Below are 22,749 nucleotides of genomic sequence, written 5' to 3'. Positions count from 1 at the left end.
AAAGCTAGTGTGGTTTCAGTGCTAAAATCTGTCATGAGGAGCAGAAGGTATCTGATTTATTCAACGAATAAGTATTTATTGATCTCCTACGAGTAAGCATATGGAACCACGCAGTACCTACCAACATTTATGGAGCTCTTCCTATGTGCCAGGCCCCATCCTGGCACGTGGATAAACCCGCTGAAACCTCAGACCAACCCCACGAAGCCGTGGCCTTGGCATCATGGAGATTATAAATACCTAAAGCCGGTATTGGCAAACTTTCTGTCAAAGGACAGAGAGTAGCTATTTCTGGCTTTGCTAGCCATATGTTCTCTATTGCAACTACCCAACTTCGCTGTTGTAACATGAAAACAGCCTTAGGCAATATGTAAACAAATGAGTGTGGTCCTTTTCCAATAAAACTTTATTTGCAAAAACAGTTGGTGGGCCAGATTTGGCCTACGAGCTGCAGTTTGGCTCTTCCTGGCTGAGCACGTAATATGCTGTACCGGGGAAAGGCCGCGTGGTCCAGGGAGGGGAGATGCTTTGCTTTTGATCAGCTGTGAGTTCAGTGAGTAAATACAGACTGAATGCCCACCATGGTGCCAGGTTCCAGGCTGGGCATGGGAGAGCTAGGGGTTCAAAAACAGGCCTGGTCCATGTTTTTATGGGGCTTAGGTTCTCATGAAGGAGATGTATGTCACCAGATAATAATACAGATAAACATATAATTATCAACCAGGATAAAGTGCTATGAGTTGGAAGGTATCCATATGGCACCACGAAGCCAAGTGACGGGCTAATGTCGCATGTAGGTGGCTAATGTTCATTGAGTGTTTAGTGTATGCTGGGACTGTTCTAAGCACTGTATGTATATTAACTCATCAGTTCTCACTACAACTCTGAGAAGTAAGTATTGGAATTACCCCCTCATACAGCAGCTAAAACTGAGGCACAGAGAGGTTAAACCATTTCTCTGAGTCCACCCAGCAAGGAAGTGGAGAAGCTGGATTGTGAACCCAGGCGGTCTGCCTCTAGGGTCTGGGTGTCTGACCATTGCACACCCTGGCTCTCAGGCCTGTGCCTCCCACCCCTCTGAGCTCATGTGGGGATCAAGGAGGGCTTCCCGAAGGGAGTGATGTTGGAGCTAGCATCTGATGGATAAGGAGAAGCCAACAGGGCAGAAAAGAGACAGGGTGTGGAGTGTTCCAGGGAGAGGAAGCAGCGTGAGCAGGGCTGGAGGAAGAATCCTTGCTCAGGGAACTGGAAGACCGTGGATCACAAAGAGTCCCTGGAGGGCTTGGGGAGCTCTAAAGGAAATGAGGCAGGCCAAGGTCAGGCCAGGGTCGGGGGCTCACCGGTAGATGTGCGGGCTCAGGGCACAGAGGTGTGGTCTGGGCTGAAGCTGTAAATGGGGGGTCGTAGACACAGAGGTGAGCACAGGAGAGCCTGCCCGTGGAAGGGTGAGGGCTAGCTTTGGGGCTTGGGGAGCCCCAGGGTTTAGTGACGGCGCAGGAGGAACTTGTGCAAATCACGTGGGGTGACTGGCTTCCACTTCCTTGTCTGGATTAGATGATCTCTAGGGTGCTGTCTGTCTCTGATGGTCCTGTGTGCCCCAGACCTCCCCTCGGGGGCCACTCAGCCAGGCCAGGGCACCGTCCTATCTATGACCTGTGTCACTTGTGGCTTTCGATCAGAATGGTTGCTGTTACCAGGTGTATGGAGGACGGGCTCCTGATTTTCTGGACATGGGGCTCAACTCTTAATGTTTGCTATCCCACTTGGGATTTGGCCCATTCGTAAAGGACAGGATGGGCCAGGAGTGGCTCAGGAGGAGCTTCTAAGCTCTTGGGCATCTCTCCCTCGTTCCCCTCCAGGCTGTGCTGGATGGGGTGGCCAGGACCACGGACGTCTGTGTGTGCATGTGTGTGTGTATGAATGTGAGAGAGAGCGGGGGAGAGGGGGAGGGAGCACAGGGGAAGGAGGAGGAGGGAGGAGGTGTTCCTGGAGGAGACCATCCTCAGGGAAGGAGGAAGAGGAAGGGCAAGACAGCGGATGAGGGGAGACAGAGGAGCCAAGAGTGGCGGTTAAGAGTCTGGGCTCCACACGTGGCCTCCTTGGGGCCCCAGCCCAGCCCCCCCCGCCACTGGCTGGGTAGCCTCTGTGCCTCCCCTTTCTCGTCTGTGTAATGGGGACACCGACAGGACCTACCTCCCAGGGTGTTGTGAAGGGGAACGCAGATAATGTCTAAAGTAGTCAAGTGTGCTGTATAGAATGACATAGGAAAAGAATTCTGGAAGCTCCGTGAGCTTCCTGGGGGAGTGGTATCTGCGGAGGCGCCAGAGGCTGTCCCATTCCCTGTTGTGCCCGGGGCTGTGGATCAGCGGCACCAAGTCGGGAGGGAGGCGGCCCTCCTGAGCCTCGGTTGTCCCCCTGCCGTAGAGAGATCGTGAGCACACCCAGCTCACAGCCTGCGATGAGAGCCATGAGTCAAGACCTTTTAAGCAATTACGACAGCGCCTGGTCTGTGCCGAGCGCCAGGAAATGTTAGTTCTCATCGTGGCAGAAGGGACCGGTGCAGTTTCTCATGGGCCCGGGGTTCCGTAGGCTGGTGGTTATCCCAGTGCCAGTTGTGAGTCAGGACCAGGTGGTGAAGTCAGCCTGCTGGGTGCAACCAGCACTTAAAGAAACGAACCAGTACGGAACTGAGAGTGTCACCCTGTGTGGCTTGCAGGGGGTTGGCCCTGTTTGCAGAAACGTTTGCTCTGGTTGCATGGATGTGAGTGGGCAAGGGCGGCAGCTTTGGATGTTTCCAAATCACACTGTGGCCCCTGGGAAATACCGACTCCCATCTCCTGGACATACACACACACACACACACACACACACACACACACACACACACACACACACCCTGCAGGGACCCACAGACACACAAGCAGACACAAGCAACCATGCACTTACATGTTCAGACAGACGCTCAGATGCATGGACGCACAGGCACCAAATGATACAGAACACAGCAGACTCACCCCCTCGTGCATAAAGACAGACACACGGACAAACACTGGCCATCAAAGGAAGTCACACCCGGGTCACCACTGCCTCTGTCTTCACCTGCGCTCCCGCTTTGCTAAGGAGGGATAAGGATGGGGAAACACCAGAGCAGACACATCGGTGGCCCCCCAGAGCTTGCTGGGAAAACAGGTCTGGTCATCATTTGTTCCTGCGTAAGCTAGTGATGGGTGGGTGAGGGCCACACTGGCCACACCTTCATGGGGCCGAGATGTCAGGAGGCCCAGGATTCTGTGGTTCCAGAGAAGCCGTGGAACTCCTCAAATACCTATGGGGGTGGGGGGCTAAGGGCATTCAGTCATTCATTCATTCCATCAGATATTGATTGGGTGCCTGCCTTCTGCCAGGCCCCCCAAGAGGCTCTGGACGATGCCCAAAAATTGGCCTGATGGTGTGAGAGCAAGTGAGCCCCACTTTCTCTGCCAGCCCAGGAGATGAGCTCTGCATTCCTGTCCAGCCATGTCCTTCTGGCATTCTCTCTCCTTCCTCTCAGCTCTAGATCCTCAGTCCAGCTGGTGGAATGAGATTGGTAGGGGTGACCCGGGTCCCCTACTCGCCACCCTCCTCAGCCCCCTCCCCGGGCCCTTCTCATCTTTCTGGCCTCTAAGCCTTGGCATCCTGGGGCTCAGACCCTGCCCCTCTTCTCTGCTCTGCTGCCTTGGTCCATTCGTCAAGTCTCGTGGCTTTAGATATCATCTGCCTGCTGACAACAGGCACACTCCTGTCTCGGGCCAGGACTTGTCCCGGGAGCCCCAGACTCCAGGGCATGTCCCCAGGGAGCCCCATAGGCCTCTCTGACTTAAGGCGGCTGACACTGAGCCTCCCATTCTCCCCAATTCCAGCCTTGGACTGAGCCTGGCTCCTTCCTTCCCTGGGAAGTCCACATGCAGACTTTCTGGAAATCCTATCTGCAGATCCTTGGGAATATTTTCCAGCTCTGACCCCTTCCCATCTCCTTCACTGCTTCTACCTTGGTTCAGGACATCTTCTCTTGTCTAGAATATTTTTTTTTTTTAAAGATTTATTTGAGAGAGCGAGAATGAGAGAGAGAGTACATGAGAGGGGGGAGGGCCAGAGGGAGAAGCAGGCTCCCCGCCGAGCAGGGAGCCCGATGCGGGACTCGATCCCGGGACTCCGGGATCATGACCCGAGCCGAAGGCAGTTGCTTAACCAACTGAGCCACCCAGGCGCCCTTGTCTAGATTATTGCCAGCAGGCTAACTGTTCTGCCTGGTCCTGCCCTTGTCCTATTTCAGTCTCTTATGAATGTAGCAACCAGAGGGTCCTGTAGAATGTGAGACCCTCTGATGGCTTTCTGCAATACCCAAGCCCTTTCTATGACCTACCAGGGCCTCTGGGCCTCTCTGCATTGGCTCTTCCTTGCTCGAGTGAGCCCCTTGCTCACTCTACTCTTGTCTTTCTGGCCTCAGACCTGTTCCTCAAACATTCCGGGCATGCTCCCATCTCAGGGCCTTTGTACTTGCTGTTCCCTCTGCCTGGAACATTCTTCCCTCGGCTTTCCATATGGCTCCCTCCCTCTCACCTCCTTCAGACCTTTACTCAAACTTCACAGGGAGGATTTTATTGACCCCCACCCCCACTCTGGAATTTCCTATCCCCCTTTCCTGCTGGATTTTTCTCCATATCACTCCTCATAGTTTAACAGACTATATAATTAACTTGTTCATTTCATTTATTATAGATTGCAGGTGTCGGGAGGGCCAGGTCTTTATTTTGTCTGCAGCCAAAAGGACCCATGGCCCCTGGGGTGGCTCAGATCTTTTCTGGCCTCCTGAGTACCAGGACGCTCAGCCCCACAGAGCCGAGAGAAGACACTCAGAGGGTTTTTCGAGAGCTATGGCTCTGCCAGGCGAGGTCCACCGTCCCACACTTCCACATGGTCAGGCCTCTGTCCATTCCAGAAGGGTGCTGGCCCTGTGTCAGGCTCTCAACAGATCCTGCCCTTTGGTTGAGCAAGGTCTGGTAGACTGTGTCCCTGTCCTTGGTAAGAGCAGGAGCTCCAGCCGTCTTTCTGGGGCCCACCCTGCCTGTCCCACTGCCCCTCTGAGTCTGAGGAATGTTGGGTGTGAACGGTCAACGCCAGAGTGTCTCTCTTTGCTGAGCCCCTTTCCACCCCCTTAGGTCGCCTGCCCCCACCCTGTCCCTCCTCACAGTTCTCTGCTGTCCTTTGGAAACCCAGCAGGGTCCTGTCCCGGGGCCCACCCCCAATGGCCTGGCCACCCCACTCCTCTCAGCCCTGTCTCCCAAACAGCCCCTCACTTCTCGCCATCCGCACAGCTAACACTCTGGTCCAACGGCCATAGCCTCTCATCAGGACGTCCAGGATGTCCGCAACAGCCCCGACTAGCTTCCCCGCCTCCCCAGCCAGCAGCCAGAACTGACCTTCCGAATCAGTGTCCCCTGCTCGTGGTTCCCATCACACTTAGAATGAGATCCGATTTCTTCCCAACATGACGGAGCTCCTCAGCTACCTCTCCGACCTCATGCTGTGGGATGCCCTCCCTTCGTGCCCTGTGCTCAGCCAGTCCGGCCTCCCCGCTGACCCCCAAACTCCCTTTCTCTGCCCTGCCTTCGTAAGGCCTTTGCCCGTTTGCCAGTCCCTTCTCAGGGATGTGTTTCCCCAAATCATCTTAGCTCCTTCCTCTTCTTCATTTAGAGAAGCTGTCCTACCTCATCTAGGTGACCCCTCCCTGCCCTCCACCCGCCCCCTCACAGCTCTGAAACCATCTGAGGGGGTTATTCCTGCTCCTGCTCCCTGCTTGCTCCCTTCACTAGAGTATCATGTTCACAGAGGGGCCAGCATTGTTTGTTCCACCCTTGGATCCCCTGTACTGAGACAACAGTGTCCTGCACGGAGTGAGTGCTTACTGAATGTCTCATCAGTAAATGAGTGAATGCTTCTAGAGGCCAAGTCTCATTCCTTCTGGAATGATCTCTGGTTTGGGTTAGGAGCCAGGCACCCTCAGCACCACATGCTTTCTTCTAACCCTGCCTGCGTCATGGCATACGTGCTACCTTCCTGGGACTGTTTCTAGACAGTGAGCCCCTCTCCTGCCCTCCCACGTGGCAGGCTCACAGTGAGGATGGGTGTAACAGACCCGAAATGGGAGCTGGCTCAGACCCCGCCCACCAGTGGCAGCCCCGCCCACCCCAGGCACAGCCCCGCCCACCTCCCTGTGGGAGAAGTGCTCCCACCTCTGGGAGAAGCTCCATCCACCTCCCTGGGCCTTAGCTCCACCCACTTCAGTGGGCCTAGGGATCCTTCTAGAAGAATGATCCCGGCCTTCCAGCTTCTCTAGCCAACCAGGTTAGGGCTTAATAAAAATGAGAGAATCTAATTAGGATTAGAATCTATTAGAGAATGATAGGAACTCACATCTTGCAACTTCCAAAAATTACCTTTGTTGTTTAGCCCAATATTAGCATATTATAGATCAGGGGTCAGCAAACCATGCCAAATGCAGCCTGCTGCCTGTTTTTGTAAATGAAGTTAAGTTTCCTTGGAGCATCTGTCTATACTCCAAGGACGGCCTTGGGTAGTTGGGGGAGAGGCTGTACGGCCCACAAAACCTAATATATTTACTGTCTGGCCCTTTACACAAAAAGTTTGCCAACTCTTGTTACAAATACTCAAAAAAATACTGTTGGATTAAGTAGGCTTAAATCAGAGCCTTGGAATCCTGCCCTGTTAACACCACCAGTTCGAGTCTTTTGTCCAGGGGCACCAAAATGAACTAAACACTCTAAGCATTTCTCTCTTTAATAATAAGGAGATGGAGGTATAGAGTAGGTAGAAATAGCCACTGAAGAATCCTATATCTGTCCTTTAGTTAACAGACAACATTTATGGAGGACCTACTCTATTCCAGAAGCTGTTTGGGACACAGCCATGAAGGAGACAAAGTTCCTACGCCCACCCCTTGGTGGCTAGCTGATTAGGTATTACATCCTCACTGTGCTCAACCAGTGGGGCTCCCGGTGTGAGGCTGAGCTTTGGTCCCCCACTTCTACCTCCACCAGCAGGCTGCATCTGTGCCATGCCCGACTCCCAGGGCCAGCTGCCTGGGGCCACAGACGGCACGCCATTCGTTCCCCTCAATTTTCTCAGCCTGCCCTTACGCCACCCCCCCACCCCCCAGCTCCTTCAAGAGTCCCAATATGGTAAGGGGGGGGAGCACGATCAAACGGTCTTTTAGGAATTCCATTTAAGAGCAGTGTCTTTCAGGAATTCGAAAAAGGAAATGAGCACTGTAAGATACTTTTCTCCCTTTAAAAAGAAATCTGTAAATTACATCGTGTTTCCTTCCTTTCTCCTCCTCGCTGCCTGGCTGACTTCATGTTCTGTGTGCTTTTCAATGAAACCAGGTTGATTCCAGGCTGACCCGGGAGTTGGCTTTGATGTGAGGAGTAGTTATTGAAAGAGACAGGGTGATCCATGTGATGAAATGCCTCCTACACTTTCCATAAAAGTGAACGGAGGGTGATGCTAGCAGTTCTGCTGTGGGGGATGGGAAGGAAGGGAGGCATTAGCGGCCTCTGAGCAGCTGGGAAGGGCACTGGGGGCGGCAGGTGGGCATGCTCCTGGGAAGAGAGCAAACCTCTTCTGGAAGAGCCTCCTGAGAGCCCGGAGCAGAGCTTTCAACCACTTCTGCTCAGGTGGCTTTGCTGTCCCAGGCATCAAGGACCCTCAGCCCCTCTCCTGGAAATCCCTTTCTCAGGGAGCATTTTACCTTGTTGGTTTTTGCTGATTCTTGAGAAATTTTCTTTGGGACTCAAAATGCTTTCTCTGATAATATGCCTCAGGTGGATTTAAGGTCACCACTCTTACTTAAAGATTTAACCTTGACTTGATCGTGGGGGAAGAAAAATAAATCTCACGTATTGTCTCAGGAGAAGTTCCAGTCTGACACTGCCTGATGAGTTTCTTCATTCAGTTATTCAAGAACTATTTACTGAGCACTTACTATGTGCAGGGCACGGGGCTGGGAATAAGAACAAGTGGACAAGATAAGGGAGGGTCCCAAGACCGCCAGGGAGATGTTTACACAAATAGACAAGGACCCCACAAATTGATAAAGGTGCTGTGCTCTGGGAACCCATGCAGGGGCACGGAGGACTTCCTGTAGGAGGTGATGTTTCAGCCTGCGACCTGGAGGATTGGTAGTGGTTTATCAGACAAAGGGGGAGGGAAGAGGGTTGTAGGCAGAGGGAACAGCATGCATGAAGGTTTGGCCTCCGGACAGGAGGAAAGGAGGGAGGCTCAGCTTTTTCCTGCCCTCTGCTGAGACAGGGATCTCTAGATAGTCCTGGCCTTTGGTGCTCCGGAGGTTGGATGGACAGGACCCACCCCGAGAAGGGAGAAAAAATTGCATGCACTCACGGAGGAAATATTCTGCTGTGTCAGCTTCGTAATCTGCATCCTCTGGGAAGTGATCGATTTGCTTGCAGAGACCTTTGAAGTTCCCTGGAAAACAAGAGGAGAAAGGACACTTGAAACATCAGAGTTTCCAGGGGCTCAGCACCCACCGGCCTCTTGCTGATTTCTCGTTCTTCTGAAGCTGGCTCAGCCCTCTCCCTGGCCCCTGAAGGAAGGTTTCGCTTTGTCTGTTTGGACATCTGCCTGGTGAATCAAAACACACACACCTGCGGTGCCGCGGAGAGGATCTAAGGCCTAAGACTTCAAAACCCAGCCTTCCATCCCTGCACCGAGGCTTCTGAAGATCAGCTGAAGCTTGGTGGGCAGCAGAGGTTTGGCTCGGGGCTGGGGACTGCCGCCCGAGGAGGAGGCTGATGAACGGGTCAGTCCATCCACCTCTGTGCCCCGGCTCTGCTGGGAGTCATCTTGCATTTTCCATGGCAGAGAGCAGATCACTCTGCAAAGAAGGCAGACCCCACGTGGATGCTGACAAATGTTCCCACGGCCCTTAAATGAGCTTGCAAAAGCGCCTTCCCATCTGCCGTGCCTGGGATGCGCTGTGCCCAGCCCCCCGCTGCGCTGAAATGCTCCCGGGCTGGGGGCAGGGAAGAGGCTGAGCCCCCCCCCCCCCTCCGGGGCTTGGGCCCTCTGCCAGGCTCCATCAATTTGGCTTTACCACAGGCCTGTGAGAGGGGTATTATCTCCTCCATTATACAGAGGAAGAAACTGAGGCTCAGGGAGGCTACTTGATCCAAGTAAGTACTCATGGTCAGGAAATGATGGAAGCAGGGCTCAAATGGAGGCCTGTTGACTCTAAATCTTTCCTGGGGTGATGGCTGAGAAGGTGAACAGCGGCTCAGGTGAAAACCCAACGTCACAGCCGTCGCCCCCCCACCGCCCCGGCCAGCGACCACTAAGTGAATGAGCCAACTAGTGAATGTGATCTCCTTAAGGACCGATGCGTGGAATAGAGCTTGTGAGCTGGTCGGCTTCGGGACAGCAGAAACTTCCGTGTGTTTCACACACCGTTGTACCCCCGGACCAGCCCAGCTATAGCCCATGTTGTCGAACTTTCTCTGAATGCGCAAATAACCCACCCCGTGCTAGGAGACGTGGCAGCTCCCGTGGCTGGGCTGCCCGTAGCTGGCACATCGGGAAAAGTGCTTGGGGGCATCCTTGTGAGGGAGAATTGGACGCTGACTATATTCAGCCACTGACATTTGGGAATTTTCTGTGACAGGAGCTAATATAACCTAATTAATACAGTCCTCAGTATGTGTTAGCAATTTATTTTCCTATAGCGTGCTGAGCCTTCAGTAGATTGTCTTGTGTCCTATAGATATTATTTAGGAATTTTAAGGCATTCTTACATGCCGTATACACCTGCTTATATAGGATACAGGTGTACGTACATAAAGATAGGCGTTTTAGACATTTCTAGCTATTATATGTTACAGAGAAGGTGGTTGACCCCCCATTCGCTGTCTCTGCACCAAATTCACCCCCTTTCCTGACCTCTGCAAGAAAAACCATTCTCCAGAGCTTATGGGGACTTCTGGTAACATCACTGAAGCTTGGTGGGGTCTCAGGAGCACAGTGGTTCACTGGAAATGCTCCCCTGGGACTTGCTTCCTGTCTAAGTGTTCTGGGCGCTTCCCCTTCTTGCTCACCCACCCCACCTCTCCGCCCTGCCCTCGAGAATTCACAGGGGTCCCTCTAGGACTTCCCCCCTCGTCCCACCACACACCCTTCTCTCCTGAGAAGTCTTCGTTTCTGCTGCTAAGAGGCTAAAATATCCTCCCTATTGTTCAAATGACAAATCAGTGTATTTGCAAAGCACTTTCATTTTCTCTCAATTCAATCTGACAAATACTTCGTCGGTGCCAACCCGGTGCCGTGCATCTTTATAAGGGCTCTGTGTAGGCAGTGAGGTGTAGAGCAGGGTACAGACGTGCCCCTAGGCTCCTCACAAATCCGGGACAGTGTGCAACCCCAGACCAAGGGCTTGTGAGTGGTGCCTCCACGTCTCTCTTCTAAGGGCCCTGCGCTTCGTGCTGGCGGCCCACACACCCTGCCCTGCAGCCTGACCTCTCCTCTGCACGAGCTGCACCCAGTCCTTCTCAGACTGTGGGCTCCCAGTGCGGTGCCTGGCGCAGAGCAAGGGCTCAAGAGATGCTATGGGGAGGCTGTGTGAAGTCACCAGCGGCCCATTCTCTCCTGTGAGGGCCGGACCTGGTATCACCTGCCTATCTGATATGTCCTGGTAGATGTGTTAAAGGCGCTGTACATTCAGCAGGTCCAAACCTGAACTTGGGATCTTTCTCCCTCCAGCCTGGCCTTCTGGAGGCACCAACCAGCTCAGGGAATGTCTGTCCGTCGCTGCCTGTGTAAGCCTGAGCCCACCTGTCACAGCCGTCCTCTCCTCCTCCTCACTGCAGGCTCCATCCCTCAGGACGTCCAGTCTGCACTAGCTCTCAGGAGCTCTCAAAACGGTCAGTTTCTCGCCATTGGCAGCAACACCCATGGCCAGGCCACCATCCTGGTTTCCCTGCATGACTGCTGTGGCCTCCCCACTGGTCATTTTGCACCCACCTTTATCCCTCCCTACAGAGTAATCATAATGATCCTTTGAAAATGCCAATCTGATCAAGCCGCCTCTAGCTGGAAACACTCAACAGCTTCCCAGGGCTCTAGGGGAAGCTTAGCATCTTTAAGAGGCCTGACCCTGACCTCTGCCTGGTCTTATTTCCCGCCTACCTCCCTGTGTCTGCGCACAGGCCAACTCAGCCGTCCTTCATGCATGCTCCCTCCTACCACAGGACCTTTGCACGTGCTGGTCTGGCTGCTTGAGCCCCCACCACATCCTTTGTTGTCTCCTTCCCTCAGCCTCCCTCTGCCCCCCTGCACTGTGCTAGTGGGGTATCTGCTGCTCTGCTGTCCATTCTGTGTTGGGGGGGAGATGTTAAGGCGAGTGATGGTGGTGGGAATGTTCTAGTAGAGAGGGAAGACGTGATGACCTGAGAGAGGAGGGAGCAATGCAGGAGCAATGTGAGAGGGGGATGAGGTCCAGGACACAAGTGCAAGGGTGGCTTCATATGGTGGTGTGTCTGCTGCAGCAGGAGGGAAGGTGCCACTTATGGGTGTGGGTGCAGGGGATGAGTAGACATGGTGGGAGCCCTGATACTTCTCTTCTGGTTGTTTCCATTTTTTTGATGAGATGGGAAGCAGGATCATGACCGGAGCACGAGGAAGGGGAAGGAGGGTTGGAGATTTGAGAATAGAGGAAGGGAGTGAGATTTTTCTCCCTGAGATGGGAAGACAGAATGGACCAAGCCGGAGACATGAAGGTCCCTTTGAGATTCTGTGGTTTTCTCCGGCTACATTTAGGGTGTGCCTGAGTCTGGCTGGAGGGTTGCCTTTAACCAGGGTGGGAGTCTGTGTGATGAACACGAGAGCAGGGGTAGGGGAGGCAGTGATTGTGAAGATGGGTCAGACTCTAAGCTGGGGAAGTAGAGAGGTGGTAGGGTTAATGCATTGCAAGCCTAGGGTGGGGGGTCAAGGAATGTCGGAGTGGGGGGCTCATGGGAGTGAGCTGGAAGGCTGGGGCATGGGAGTCAGAAAGTGGGTGCTAAGGATTGAGATTGTTGAGGGGTGTGGTGGTTGGTCATGTCAGGGTCAAAGGTAAGACCATGAACTGGGTTGGCTAAGGTCGGATGGAGGTAGGGATGACATTCTAAGTATCTAGCAACCAGAAAGGTCATCCCAATTAACACAGAAGACAAAAACTAAACGTTCACTTTTTACTTTTTACATGCAATCAAGTATGTATTAGGAAACTGCTTACCAATTTAAGGTTGATATGCAAAGGATTCATCACATTATTCTGATAAACCCCAAATCATCAGTTGGTTTTTAGAAACTATTTGTGTGAGGCCCTTTCAAGCTGAATGATGGTCCTGTCTGGACCATGGTTTGACACAGGGAACCATACCAGAACCTTGCAACACTTCTCTGTTAGAGTAAGACTTGTTTTGTCTCAGTGAGTACAGAATTCTCTCCTACACTGTCCCATGCCATACACTTCTCCCAGAAGGTAGCCCTCCATCCTGGGCAAACCCAGAGGTGGGGAGGGATGCTCCTTGGGGATGGTGGAGTGGGGGGTGGGGAGGAGAAAAGCAGGTACCTCAGAGGTAGTTCTGTCATGGGCGGTGGTATGTGCGCCCCGCCTGGCCCAGCCACTCTAGCTGTAGTAAGGTTGTGTGCTTCTGGGGCCCTGGCCCACCCCCGAGGAGGCAGATGTGCCGGGGCTGGGCCCCCAGCTCGGAGAGCTGCCAGGCCTGGGGCACAGAGGAGATGGGGCCTCAGTCCTGGCCCCTCCCTGCTCTGTCTGCCACAGCCAGGAGCCACCCCTGCCCAGCCCTCTTCCTGCACTTTGTGGGGCTGACTGGTACACGGGATTTCAGCAGTTAACAGCCAGTGAGGCAGGACTGATATGTGCTGGCTGAGCAAGGTGGGCAAGGCCAGGTACCGGGGGCGCTGTCTGCCTGATTGTGAACCCCAAGAGGGCTGCACAGTGCCCTTGGAGAATGAGGCAGGCCAATGCTTCTTCACTCCTCCAAGAATGAGGGGGATGCCCACGTTGAGAATGGGCAGGAAACAGTCAGGGAAGAGAAGGCTGGGTGAGTTTCAGAGAGGCAGGGCTTTAGGGAAGAGGCAGTGAAGAGCAGGGAGGGTCCTACCTCCTCGAGGGTGTGGGTGATAAAACACCCCCTGTGAAGGATCGCAAGGGGGTGGTGTCCTCAAGGGACAGCCGGGTTTCTATCAGAGTAAGCAGAAAAGAGGTTAGGAACATGGGGAGTTTGCTGACATCCGGACAAAATGCTGGGGAGCCCAGGGCAAGGATTTGGAAGGCTGGGGGAGTTGGGGACTGGGTCAGATTGGGAGGTGAGCCGAGCCCCGAAGGACACATGACTGGTAGTGAGGAATAACAGAGGTAAGCCAGGGTCGTGATGGGATCGGTCCCGTAGTCCCTGAGGCTGATGGTGGCAGTGGGGTGGTGAGGATGGGCTGGAGGCATAAGGGGTCTCCAGGAGCCCTTGGAGCTCTGTGGCCATGGACTCAGTCTGAATAAAGTGGTGCCGAGGTTCATGAAGGGGAGGTGGTACAGCGGCATTCAATCACTTTTGCCGGAGCTTAAATTTGGCAAAACATCTGTGGGACATCCCGACAGTCAGCGAAGAGTGTGTAATTTTGCTTTCCTGATGTCAGCCTAGAGTTCTGCTGTATTTCTTTCTGGTTGGTGGTCATCAAGCCCAGGGGCTGATATGGCTTCAGGCACAGATGGATCTAGGTGCTCAAAAATCTGGTATCTCTCTCCATCTCTGGTTTTCCTCTCAGGTGGCTTCATCCTTAGGCAGGCTTTCTCCCCCCAGGTAGGGACTAAGGGCTGCCCAAGTGCCTGGTACTGGGGTGGGTGGAGGGAAATTTAACCTGATCCCTGTCCTTCGGGGGCTCACAGTCCGGGGTGGGCGGTGGGGGAAAGACAGACAGCACGGAATTTACTAGAATGTAATGATACTATCTTAGAGAATGCACAGGCCTTATGGGAGCAGAGTTGTTCCACTAACCTTTGTGTGGCACCGACTATATGCCATGCTCTGTGCAACCTGCTGAAGACACAGAGGAAAAAATATACCTTCTGTCCCCAAGGAACTTGAAATTTGTGGTGGGAGGTGGATAACAGGTTCTGTGGTGTAGCTGGATATGTGCTGTGCCAAAGCAGGGCGCGTCTGGGAGCACACAGGAGGGGTGCATGTCCAGGTGTGTGCGTGCGCGTCTCGGGGCATGATGAGGACGTTGTGGGGGGGGGGGTGAGAAGAGATTTCTAGGAAAGGGATCAGCAAAAGTGAAGGCAGGGAAGTGCTGGGCACACAAGAGGGGACAAACTATCTCAGGGGCTCAGGGAAGGTCCCCCAGAGCAGAGTTGGGGTACAAGGAAGCCAGAAGGCCGAGGTGTGCTGGAGCAGGCTTGCACCAGCTCCCGGGATCTGCTTGTGAGCATCTCTTCCTAACTCACACAAGCAGCTGGACACCAGCCACGGTGGGAGGATGTGCACCGCGAGAATTGGCACATACTGTAAATCGAGGTCCCCTTTCCCTGCTCAAAGAGCCAGTTGTTAAATATTTGCCAGCACACCAGGGCATGAAGGGCAACCCGTGTGAGGGGCTGGCTGGTGCAGATACGTGATTCCGAGTGGGACTGGAGATTTACAAGATGGGTCCCACGTAGAGGCTCCCTGGGCAAGGGTGAGGGTGGGAGATGGCTGGAGAGGGGCCAGGGGTCAGGTCCCCAGGGGCTTGTGGCCCAGGTTGAATGGGCGAGGGGGGCATCTCACCCCCCACTCCCCTGAAAGGCGTTGGCTTTGAGCTATTAGAGGATGAGGGCGTAGGGGGGACTCTCCCATCATGAACTATAAAGGATTATTCGGCCAAGGGGCCCAGCAATCATGAAATCTCTACCGGACCCCCGCCCCAAAGGGCAGCAGTGCCCCGCTGACCCCAACATCAAATGACTGCAGGCCAAGCCGAGACAGAAAGGCCAAGGGCTGTGCCTTGGGCTGCCGCAGGTCTGCCTCCAGGAATCTGCCCTCAGACTGGAAATTTCAGCTTGCAGGTATTAAGTAGTTTAAAGGAGGTTTCATCAGCTTTGTAGAAAGCACATTAATATCTCACAACACCAACTGCTGTCTCATTTCTTTGAGAAACAATAAGCTCTTCATAAACCTGGTCATTAGGGGCTGAACAGACGCTGTTTTATTTCCCACATATTCATGAGCTGAAGGAGCCACGCGGAGCTGGGCGGGTGCACGGAGGGAGGGGGCGAGGCAGCCGCAGGAGGCTGGCTAAGTAATTTTTTAAGTGAAGCAAATGAAGGGTTTGGTGGGAGCTGCTTTCTCTGTTTTAAACCTTTTCTGCTCCTGGCTTTTTGCTTTGCTGGCAGAGCCCTCCCTGCCCGCGGGGATTCAGGAGACCTCAGGGCGGGTGGGCAGTGCGGGGCTCCTCCCTGGCTGGAACCCCGGCCCCCCAGCACAGCGCTGGCGACAGCTGGTGCTGGAGGGTTTGAAGCAGCCTGTGGGGTGGACCGTGAGTTCATTCGTGCATCCATGCATTTATTGGATTGTTTGGACAGCCTGCTATGTGCTAGATCCCATGCAGGCACCGGGCGGGGTGAGAATGGGGTAAGGTGTCTGGCTGCCCTCCTTCCTTCCTCGACTCTGCCCTTTCTGTTTGGTACCAGAGGTGCTGAGCACAGCAGGGAGTACTTGCTCCTATAACCCCCAGGTGTTTCCTGTCCTGATGCTTGTCCCCACAGCTACTCTGTAAGTTCTTTCCATGTGATGTGGGAGAAGAGACTGGACTCCAGACTCAGAAAGATCTGCCTTCTAAGCCTGGTTCTGCTACTATTAGCTGTGTGACTGGAGCTAATTATGTGACCTCTCTGTGCCTCTGTTTCCTTAGCTGTAAAATAGAGCTATTCATCCCTGCCGCGTGGGGGTGATTCTAAGGACTCAATGAAATAGCAGAAGTGAAATTTTCTAGTGTGGTTCCTAACCCAGAGCAGGCATTCAATGAATGTAGTTTTGCCTCTTCAAATGACACCTCTTTCTTGATTGCCCTGGACTGGAAAGACTCCTTCCCATCCAGATGGGCCTCTGCCTGCTTCTCAGATTTTAATGGGTGTTGGAATCGCCTGGGGTTCATGTTAAGCCAGATTCTAACTCAGTGGTTCTGGGGTGGGGCCTGAGACTCCTTTGCTCACAAGCTTCCAGGTGACGCTGATGCTGCGGCATCCCCGTGGGCCACACTTGGGGTTGGGTAGCGAGGCTTTCAAGCACTTTGTATCTGCTTTGATCACAGTCGGTGTTCTGGTATCATTGGGAACAAGTAGCTGCAAGTCTTGTAAACTCCTAAGGGCAAAATTTCTTTCGAGAGCTCCCTGAATATACCCTATTTCCCTTGGTTCTAAGATGCTCACATGCACATTTCAGTGTTCCTGAAATTGGAATGTATCTTATAATTGATGGGTTCATTTACAGCAGAGTGTTTCTTTTCTCCTGAAGAATCATTATTGCATTGATGGTGTGTCTTAGAATTAATGATAAGGGCTGCATGACAAATGTTTATTGAACAAATGGACAAACAAATGAGTCTGTGTGTGTGTGTATGTGTGAACACACATGCCTGTGGGCAGGGAGTGTACTACACATTTCCATCCTCCTAAATGGGATGGACACTATCCCAACTATTAGAACCCCTGGGGCACCTGCATCTTTTGCACCTGTCTTATTAAAAGCCTATTTGACCACATGAAAATATGTGTATATCCCACGACCCAGCGATTTCTCTTAGAAATTTGCCTTGGAGAAACCCTTGCATGTAGGCACGGGGAGAGGTGTTATGAGAATGTTCCTAACGGCCCTGCTTTAACAGCAAAACGCCGACAACAACCCACATTTCTATTGTGGGAAGAATGATAACACCTTGGAGTATATTGATCAGACGGGTTATTATACAGCAGTGAAAATGAGTGGATCCCGGCTATCCATGTCGACACCGGCGAATCCCACCCACCTAACACTGAACCGAAAATCAAGCTGCAGAAATATATATAAAGTATGATTCTATTTTCACGAAGGCAAAAACTTGTACACGCAGGCTGTAGATCGTTTAGGAATACACGTTTGGTAAAGCCTGGCCAGGCAACGACAGACCCAATTCAAGAGGGTGTGGACCCGAGGTGGGGGTGTGGGGGTGGCGGCAGGGAGGGCCCAGGATGCTCTAGCTCCTAACCTGGCGCTGAGTACACAGGGGCTCATTTTACAGTTATTCTCTACATCCGGCAGTAGGACAGTGCCCTGGCACCGCGTTTTCTACGTCCGGCCACGTTTTACCCGCGCAGAGGACTTCCGGGGACCTGCAGGGCTCGCACGCACCGCTACGGGTGCCCACGTGACTGAGTTCTGACCAATGGGATGTAAGCGGAAGTGGTGGGCGGGACTTCCGGGAAAGGGCCTTGGGCGGGTAGGAAGTGCTGTCGGTGGGCACGTGGCCCTGGGAGTCCACCTTGGGGATGGAGAGCTGCACCAAGGTAGAATAAGCGCAAGGCATCTGGGCCACGCCACCCTGGAGCCGCACCAGCCCTGGGCACCTTACCTCCAGAGCTGAGTGATGAGGGAGAAGTAGACCGCCCTTTATAATTTTAGTTTAAAAAAAGCCCTGGGAGCCAAGCCTACTCCTGATGAACACAATCATTCACGTTAAAATACTCTTTTCTATGGATGTGGTACTAGACACAGTTTTAGAAGGCAGCTCGTTGAACCCTCCGTGCTTGCATATAGCAAGTGCTCACTAAACATCTACAGAGTAATTGAACGAATGGATGAATGAAGAGGTGTCTCTGTGTCTCAGCACGTCTTTGCTCAGATGAACTTCGCTGCTGACGGGGCCGGCTGTGGCGGTGGGTGAGGGAAGGCGGGGTATTGCTGTAAGTCGGCCTTGGACAAAGGGAGCGGGGAAGGAAGGGCTAGTTGGCGGGTTTGACCTCAGGCAGGAAGAATGTAACAGATCCTGGTGAAGACCAGCAGGCCTTGTCCTTACAGACTGGGTTGGGGGGGCGGCTGGGGGGTGGGTGTGGTGGTGGGAGGGTAGTGCAGGGGGTGGGGGTGGGGGGGTGCTGGAGGTGGTGGTCAGGGCCCTACACCGTGGCCTGATATGGACCTGACTTCACTAAGATGGAGGATGGGGGAGGATCTGGGTCCTGAACTTCAAGCTCCCTCATCCCAACTTTGTCCCGCCCCATCCATCTCTCCTCCCCGCAGTGTTGACACTGGAGCAGGCCCCAGAGACAGGAAAACCTCCGAAATACTTCACAATGTGATGGAAAGCCTGCTCCAGAAGACGTTAAGGACCCTCCTCACAGGTAACAAAACAACCTAAAACGTACTCTGTGAAGTAGATCTGGGTGTTGCCATAGGCCATGAAGGAATCTTCCCGAAATACAGTTCAATTAGTTCATTTCCTACTATTAGGGAGGCAGGGAAGGTCAGTGGTTAGCCTCAGAGTCTGAAGACAGGCTGGGTTTGTATCCCAGTTACACCACTGGACCTCTCTGAACCTCAGTCTTATCTGTAAAATGGGGAGGCAGTGGGACCTGCCTGATAGCGCTGTGAGAATTGCCTGAAGTACTGTGTTGAGAGGGCGTAGCGCAGTTGTGGTCCTAGTAGATGCTAGGTAAGTGGTAGGTCTATTGCCTTTGCTGGGCTCCATGCTGGGGGGCACAGATGGATCACGGGACAGTCCCTGCTCTCAGGAAGCTCACAGACTAGTCAGAGAGAGTGGTGATTACACTGCCAAGATGTCAAGAGAGCTCCGTGGTGTCAACTCCATGCCCAGGGAGTATGGGAACCTGATAGGCATAGATCCTATGAAACAGGATTGTTCAAATAATTCTGTTAACCGCAGAGCCCCAGGAGCAGGTGGATAATGAATAAATACTGTCATGTGTCAACAGCTCTATGTTCATCTTGAGAGGCCTTGTGGTGTAGTGGAGAGGTGGTCTTGCCACTTACAGCACTCGAGTTTGAGCTCCCTTTCTGTCATTTGTTAGCCATGCGAGCTTGGGCAAGCTGTACATTTTTTGACTCATTTGGTATGTCGGCTAGTCCTCGAACTTTTACTGAGTGCCTACTAGGTTTGGTGGCTGAACTGGGCACCATAACAGAGAAGAGATTGATATGGCAGGATTCCCTTTCCCCAAGAACTGAGTCCAGGAGGCACTGGGACAAATTAACTTGTATGACTTTGGGGTGCTTATGCCTGGCCCCTTGGAGAAGCTGCCATGAGCCAGGCACTGGGCTTAGCACTTTACATTTAATCCTCAAAAAACCCTTTTATTTCCAATTTAAAGGTTATGTGGCAATTTAAAGGCACAGAGGTGAAGGAATGCATCTGAGGCTTCCCTGCCAGTGTGACTGAAGGAGCTGGGATTTGACTCCAGGCAGTGGGTTTCTAGGCGATTCCTGTGTGATATTGCTATAGCAGAGGATGGGACGCTGGAGGGTGGGCAGAAGGGTGTGTGGCTCAGTCAGGGTGGTGGTGGGTTGTCAGGAGGGCTTCCTGGAAGAAGCCCCATCTTAGATGAGCCATGAGGGTAAGTAGAAATTGGCAGATGAAAGGCAGAGCAGGCAGATGCTAGGGAGAGGAGGAAGGGTTAACCAGAGACAGAGGACGGGCTCCTGAGGCCCAGAGCCTTCGTCTGTCTGAAGGACAGATGGTTGTGCTGGATACAGTCGTGTGTGTGTGTGTGTGTGTGTGTGTGTGCGCGCACGCGCGCGCGCAACCAGTTGGGAGAGGTAGTGGCTGCAGTCAGATTACTCAGGGCCTAATAAGCCATTCAAAGTATGAATTTAGGAGCCATGGGGAGCCACCAAAGGGTTTTAAGCAGGGGGTTCATGTGACCGGACTTGTGCGTTAGGATGTTGGTGCTGGTGGCCAAGTGGGAAACGGGCAGGAGGGGTGAGACTGGAAGCCACCAGCCCCGTCGGAGTCACCAGGGCCTTTTGCCTGGATCACTGTGGCAGGCGTCCAGGGGAGAGATGGAGGCGGCCCAGGCAGGGTGGGGGCAGTGGGGATGGGGAGAAGGGATGAAGTCAGCTGAGATCTGTGTATCTGTCAAATGGGGACATGGCCCAGTCCTGCTTCCCTGATGGTGTAAGTGAATAGATGAAGCGAGAACTAATAAACCCACTTGGTAAATTGCAAATCCAGTGCAGAAGTGCAGCTGAACAGCACAGGCGTCCTTCAGTGAATGAGACTGGGCTCGACACACGTCTCTCCCTCCTTACAGACGCTCCCACTCCCTGATCAAATCGCTGCTCTGAAGCTCACTAGTGTGTGACCTTGGGCAAACCATTCCCCCCCCCCCCCCCGCCTCCAACCAAGCTTCTATCTCCTCCTGTGAAACATGGGGTAAGGTTATTGTGAACATGAACAAGATCGTGCCAGAAAGTGCTGGACGTCATGCCTGCCACATAATAAATGCTAGAGAAATACAGATCCCTGCAAGGGTAGTGTCTCTTCCACTACCCCGTGCACAAACTGGGACCCTGCTGCCCAGACCCGTCCCACAGACATTTAGATAGCATTTCATGAAGGTCTCCAGTATGTTGCCCAGATTCCTCCATGGAGTGAGAAAATGCCAGAGTCCTTTCCTGCTTTGCATGATCCACCTTCATTTTCTGACAACTGTTTTCCCCAAACCCCCTTTGGTTCATTTTCACTGCTTAGGCACATTCAATTTCATGGCAGAGATCCAGGCCAAAGTGGTCAGACACCATCTAAATCACTGACCCACGAGGACAGAAACGTTTTATATGATGAGGATCCGAAGGACTGGGGATGCCCATCCAAGCACACTCTTATTTCTGAGCCAAAGACACACTCCCCTACTTGGAAATCTGCAAGACCTCAGGTGCCTGTCGCACAAAGGGCAGACAGACATTCCCTGCTATGTTCAGTGGGACCCAAAGCTTTTCACCTTCTTTGCTCTGACTCTCCTCTCCCAGCTACGCCCGTCTCGGGACGCATTTGCCCTTGTCCCATTGTTCACCGAACGCATTTGCCCTTGTCCCCTTGTTCACCGAACGCATTTGCCCTTGTCCCGTTGTTCACCTTTGCTTACAACTCTCCTCCCAGGAGAATCAAGCTCTTTCCTCTTCTTCACCTAAAACAATACCTGCTTTACTGCAGAGGGACAGCTAGGAGCCATGGGTGGGGATGCACAGGTAGGGTCCAAATCTAAGAGGTGCTCACTTTTGGGGTTGTGGGGGTGCAGCAAGCACCTCCTTCAGTTTTGCACCTCAAGCTTACCTGGTCCTGTGTAGGGCAGATGTCAGGTCAGTACCTGGGCAAGTGTGGTGGTTTTCAAACTGCCTCCCAAGGTGGTGAGCTGCATGTCACTGGAGGCATTCAAGCTGAAGGTGGTTGGCTGCCTCTTAGGGATGCTGAAGAGGGCATTTGTTTAATAGCTGGGAGGTGGAGCAAATGATTTCGTGTGGGAGTCTTCCACCCCCTGGAAGCTAGGATTTAAGGAGCCTTCCCTGATGGCATATCTCAGAGCTGCCTCTTTCCTTCCAACTCTGCTTTTACCTCCAAGACCACTCATGCGGCTGTCAAGCACAGGCTGCCTCGTGACGTGCTTGTACAGCCGGACTGTCTTGTTATTTCGGATTTCACGAGTTTATGTGTCATTTTCCTAATAGTGTTCTGCACGCATCAAGGACGGGGATTGAACTGCACACTTTTCGTTCTGCCAGTGGGTATGGGAGACTCTCCTAGTCACTGAGAATCCTCTCTGTGCCAATACTGCATGTCTCACCTGATACAATGGTATCAGCGGGTTGACTAGGTTCTGTTAATGAGCCTATTCTACAGATGAGGAACTGGAGGCTCGCAAAGCTTGATAAGTATGAGCTACTGGATAAATATTACCTCGTTTTATAGAAACTCAGGACTGATGCTGTCAGAATGGCTGGGTGTGTAGCCATGGGCAAGTTGCTTAACCACTTTGGGCCTTAGTCTCCTTTCTGGAAAATGGGATAATAAACATTACCTATTCCAGAGTTTCTTGCGTGGGTTAAATACACTTAATGCACAGGTAAAGCTCTTAGAACAGTGCATGTTGTGAGCTGTAAGTACACATGATCTATTATTATTGTTGTCAGAGGAGTGGTGGGTCTTGTCATGTCTAGAAAAGAGAATGATCAGAACTTGAGCCTTAGTTTTGCAAGGTCACCCGGGTGGGAGCTTCTGATTCCTCAGAACTGTGCTCCGCAGGAGAGAGAGAATTCTGCCCAGGGGGCATTTGTAGAAAGGGAAAGGTGGGTCTCCCAGGAGTCTTAACTGGCAGGGATCAGTCCCCTAGAATTTGATTGCCTTTAGGAAAGGTGCAAAGAGAGTTCTCAAAACTACAAAGCTGAGGACAGGACTTGGTCTTTAATTATTGAGCCATTCATCGATTAAACACATTGGCAGCCTTCTCTGTGCTAGGCAGGCACTCTGCTAGGGGTGCAGGGAGGGATGAAAACGCTAGAATCTGCTCCGAAGCCTTCAGAATCTGGGGGTGGGGGAGGACAGGGGGTGGCCCCCCAAAGCCAGCCTGCGCTCAGAACGGGGCAGCCGCGAGATGGTGGGGCCGCC

General features: G+C 52.9%; 1 protein-coding gene and 1 long non-coding RNA gene across 2 annotated transcripts in view; one reads left to right on the top strand and one right to left on the bottom strand.

Annotated features, from left to right (window-relative positions):
- Window positions 1-22,749, bottom strand: part of CACNG2 (calcium voltage-gated channel auxiliary subunit gamma 2) — a 110,484-nt gene that overhangs the window by 5,748 nt on the left and 81,987 nt on the right. Inside the window, exon 2 of the mRNA XM_027595794.2 lies at window positions 8,458-8,541. Coding sequence (XP_027451595.1) covers window positions 8,458-8,541 — 84 coding nt within the window. The remainder of the gene's footprint in view (window positions 1-8,457; window positions 8,542-22,749) is intronic.
- The window catches only part of LOC118355981, a 34,122-nt gene continuing 29,159 nt past the window's right edge, over window positions 17,787-22,749 (top strand). Inside the window, exons 1-2 of the long non-coding RNA XR_004819336.1 lie at window positions 17,787-18,010; window positions 18,372-18,472. This is a non-coding gene — a long non-coding RNA (uncharacterized LOC118355981). The remainder of the gene's footprint in view (window positions 18,011-18,371; window positions 18,473-22,749) is intronic.

Source organism: Zalophus californianus, chromosome 9, assembly GCF_009762305.2.
Source record: "Zalophus californianus isolate mZalCal1 chromosome 9, mZalCal1.pri.v2, whole genome shotgun sequence".
In the NCBI taxonomy this organism is placed as follows: Eukaryota; Metazoa; Chordata; class Mammalia; order Carnivora; family Otariidae; genus Zalophus; species Zalophus californianus.
The sequence above is the reverse complement of the archived record's forward strand: the minus strand, read 5'-3'. Positions and strand labels throughout refer to the sequence as shown.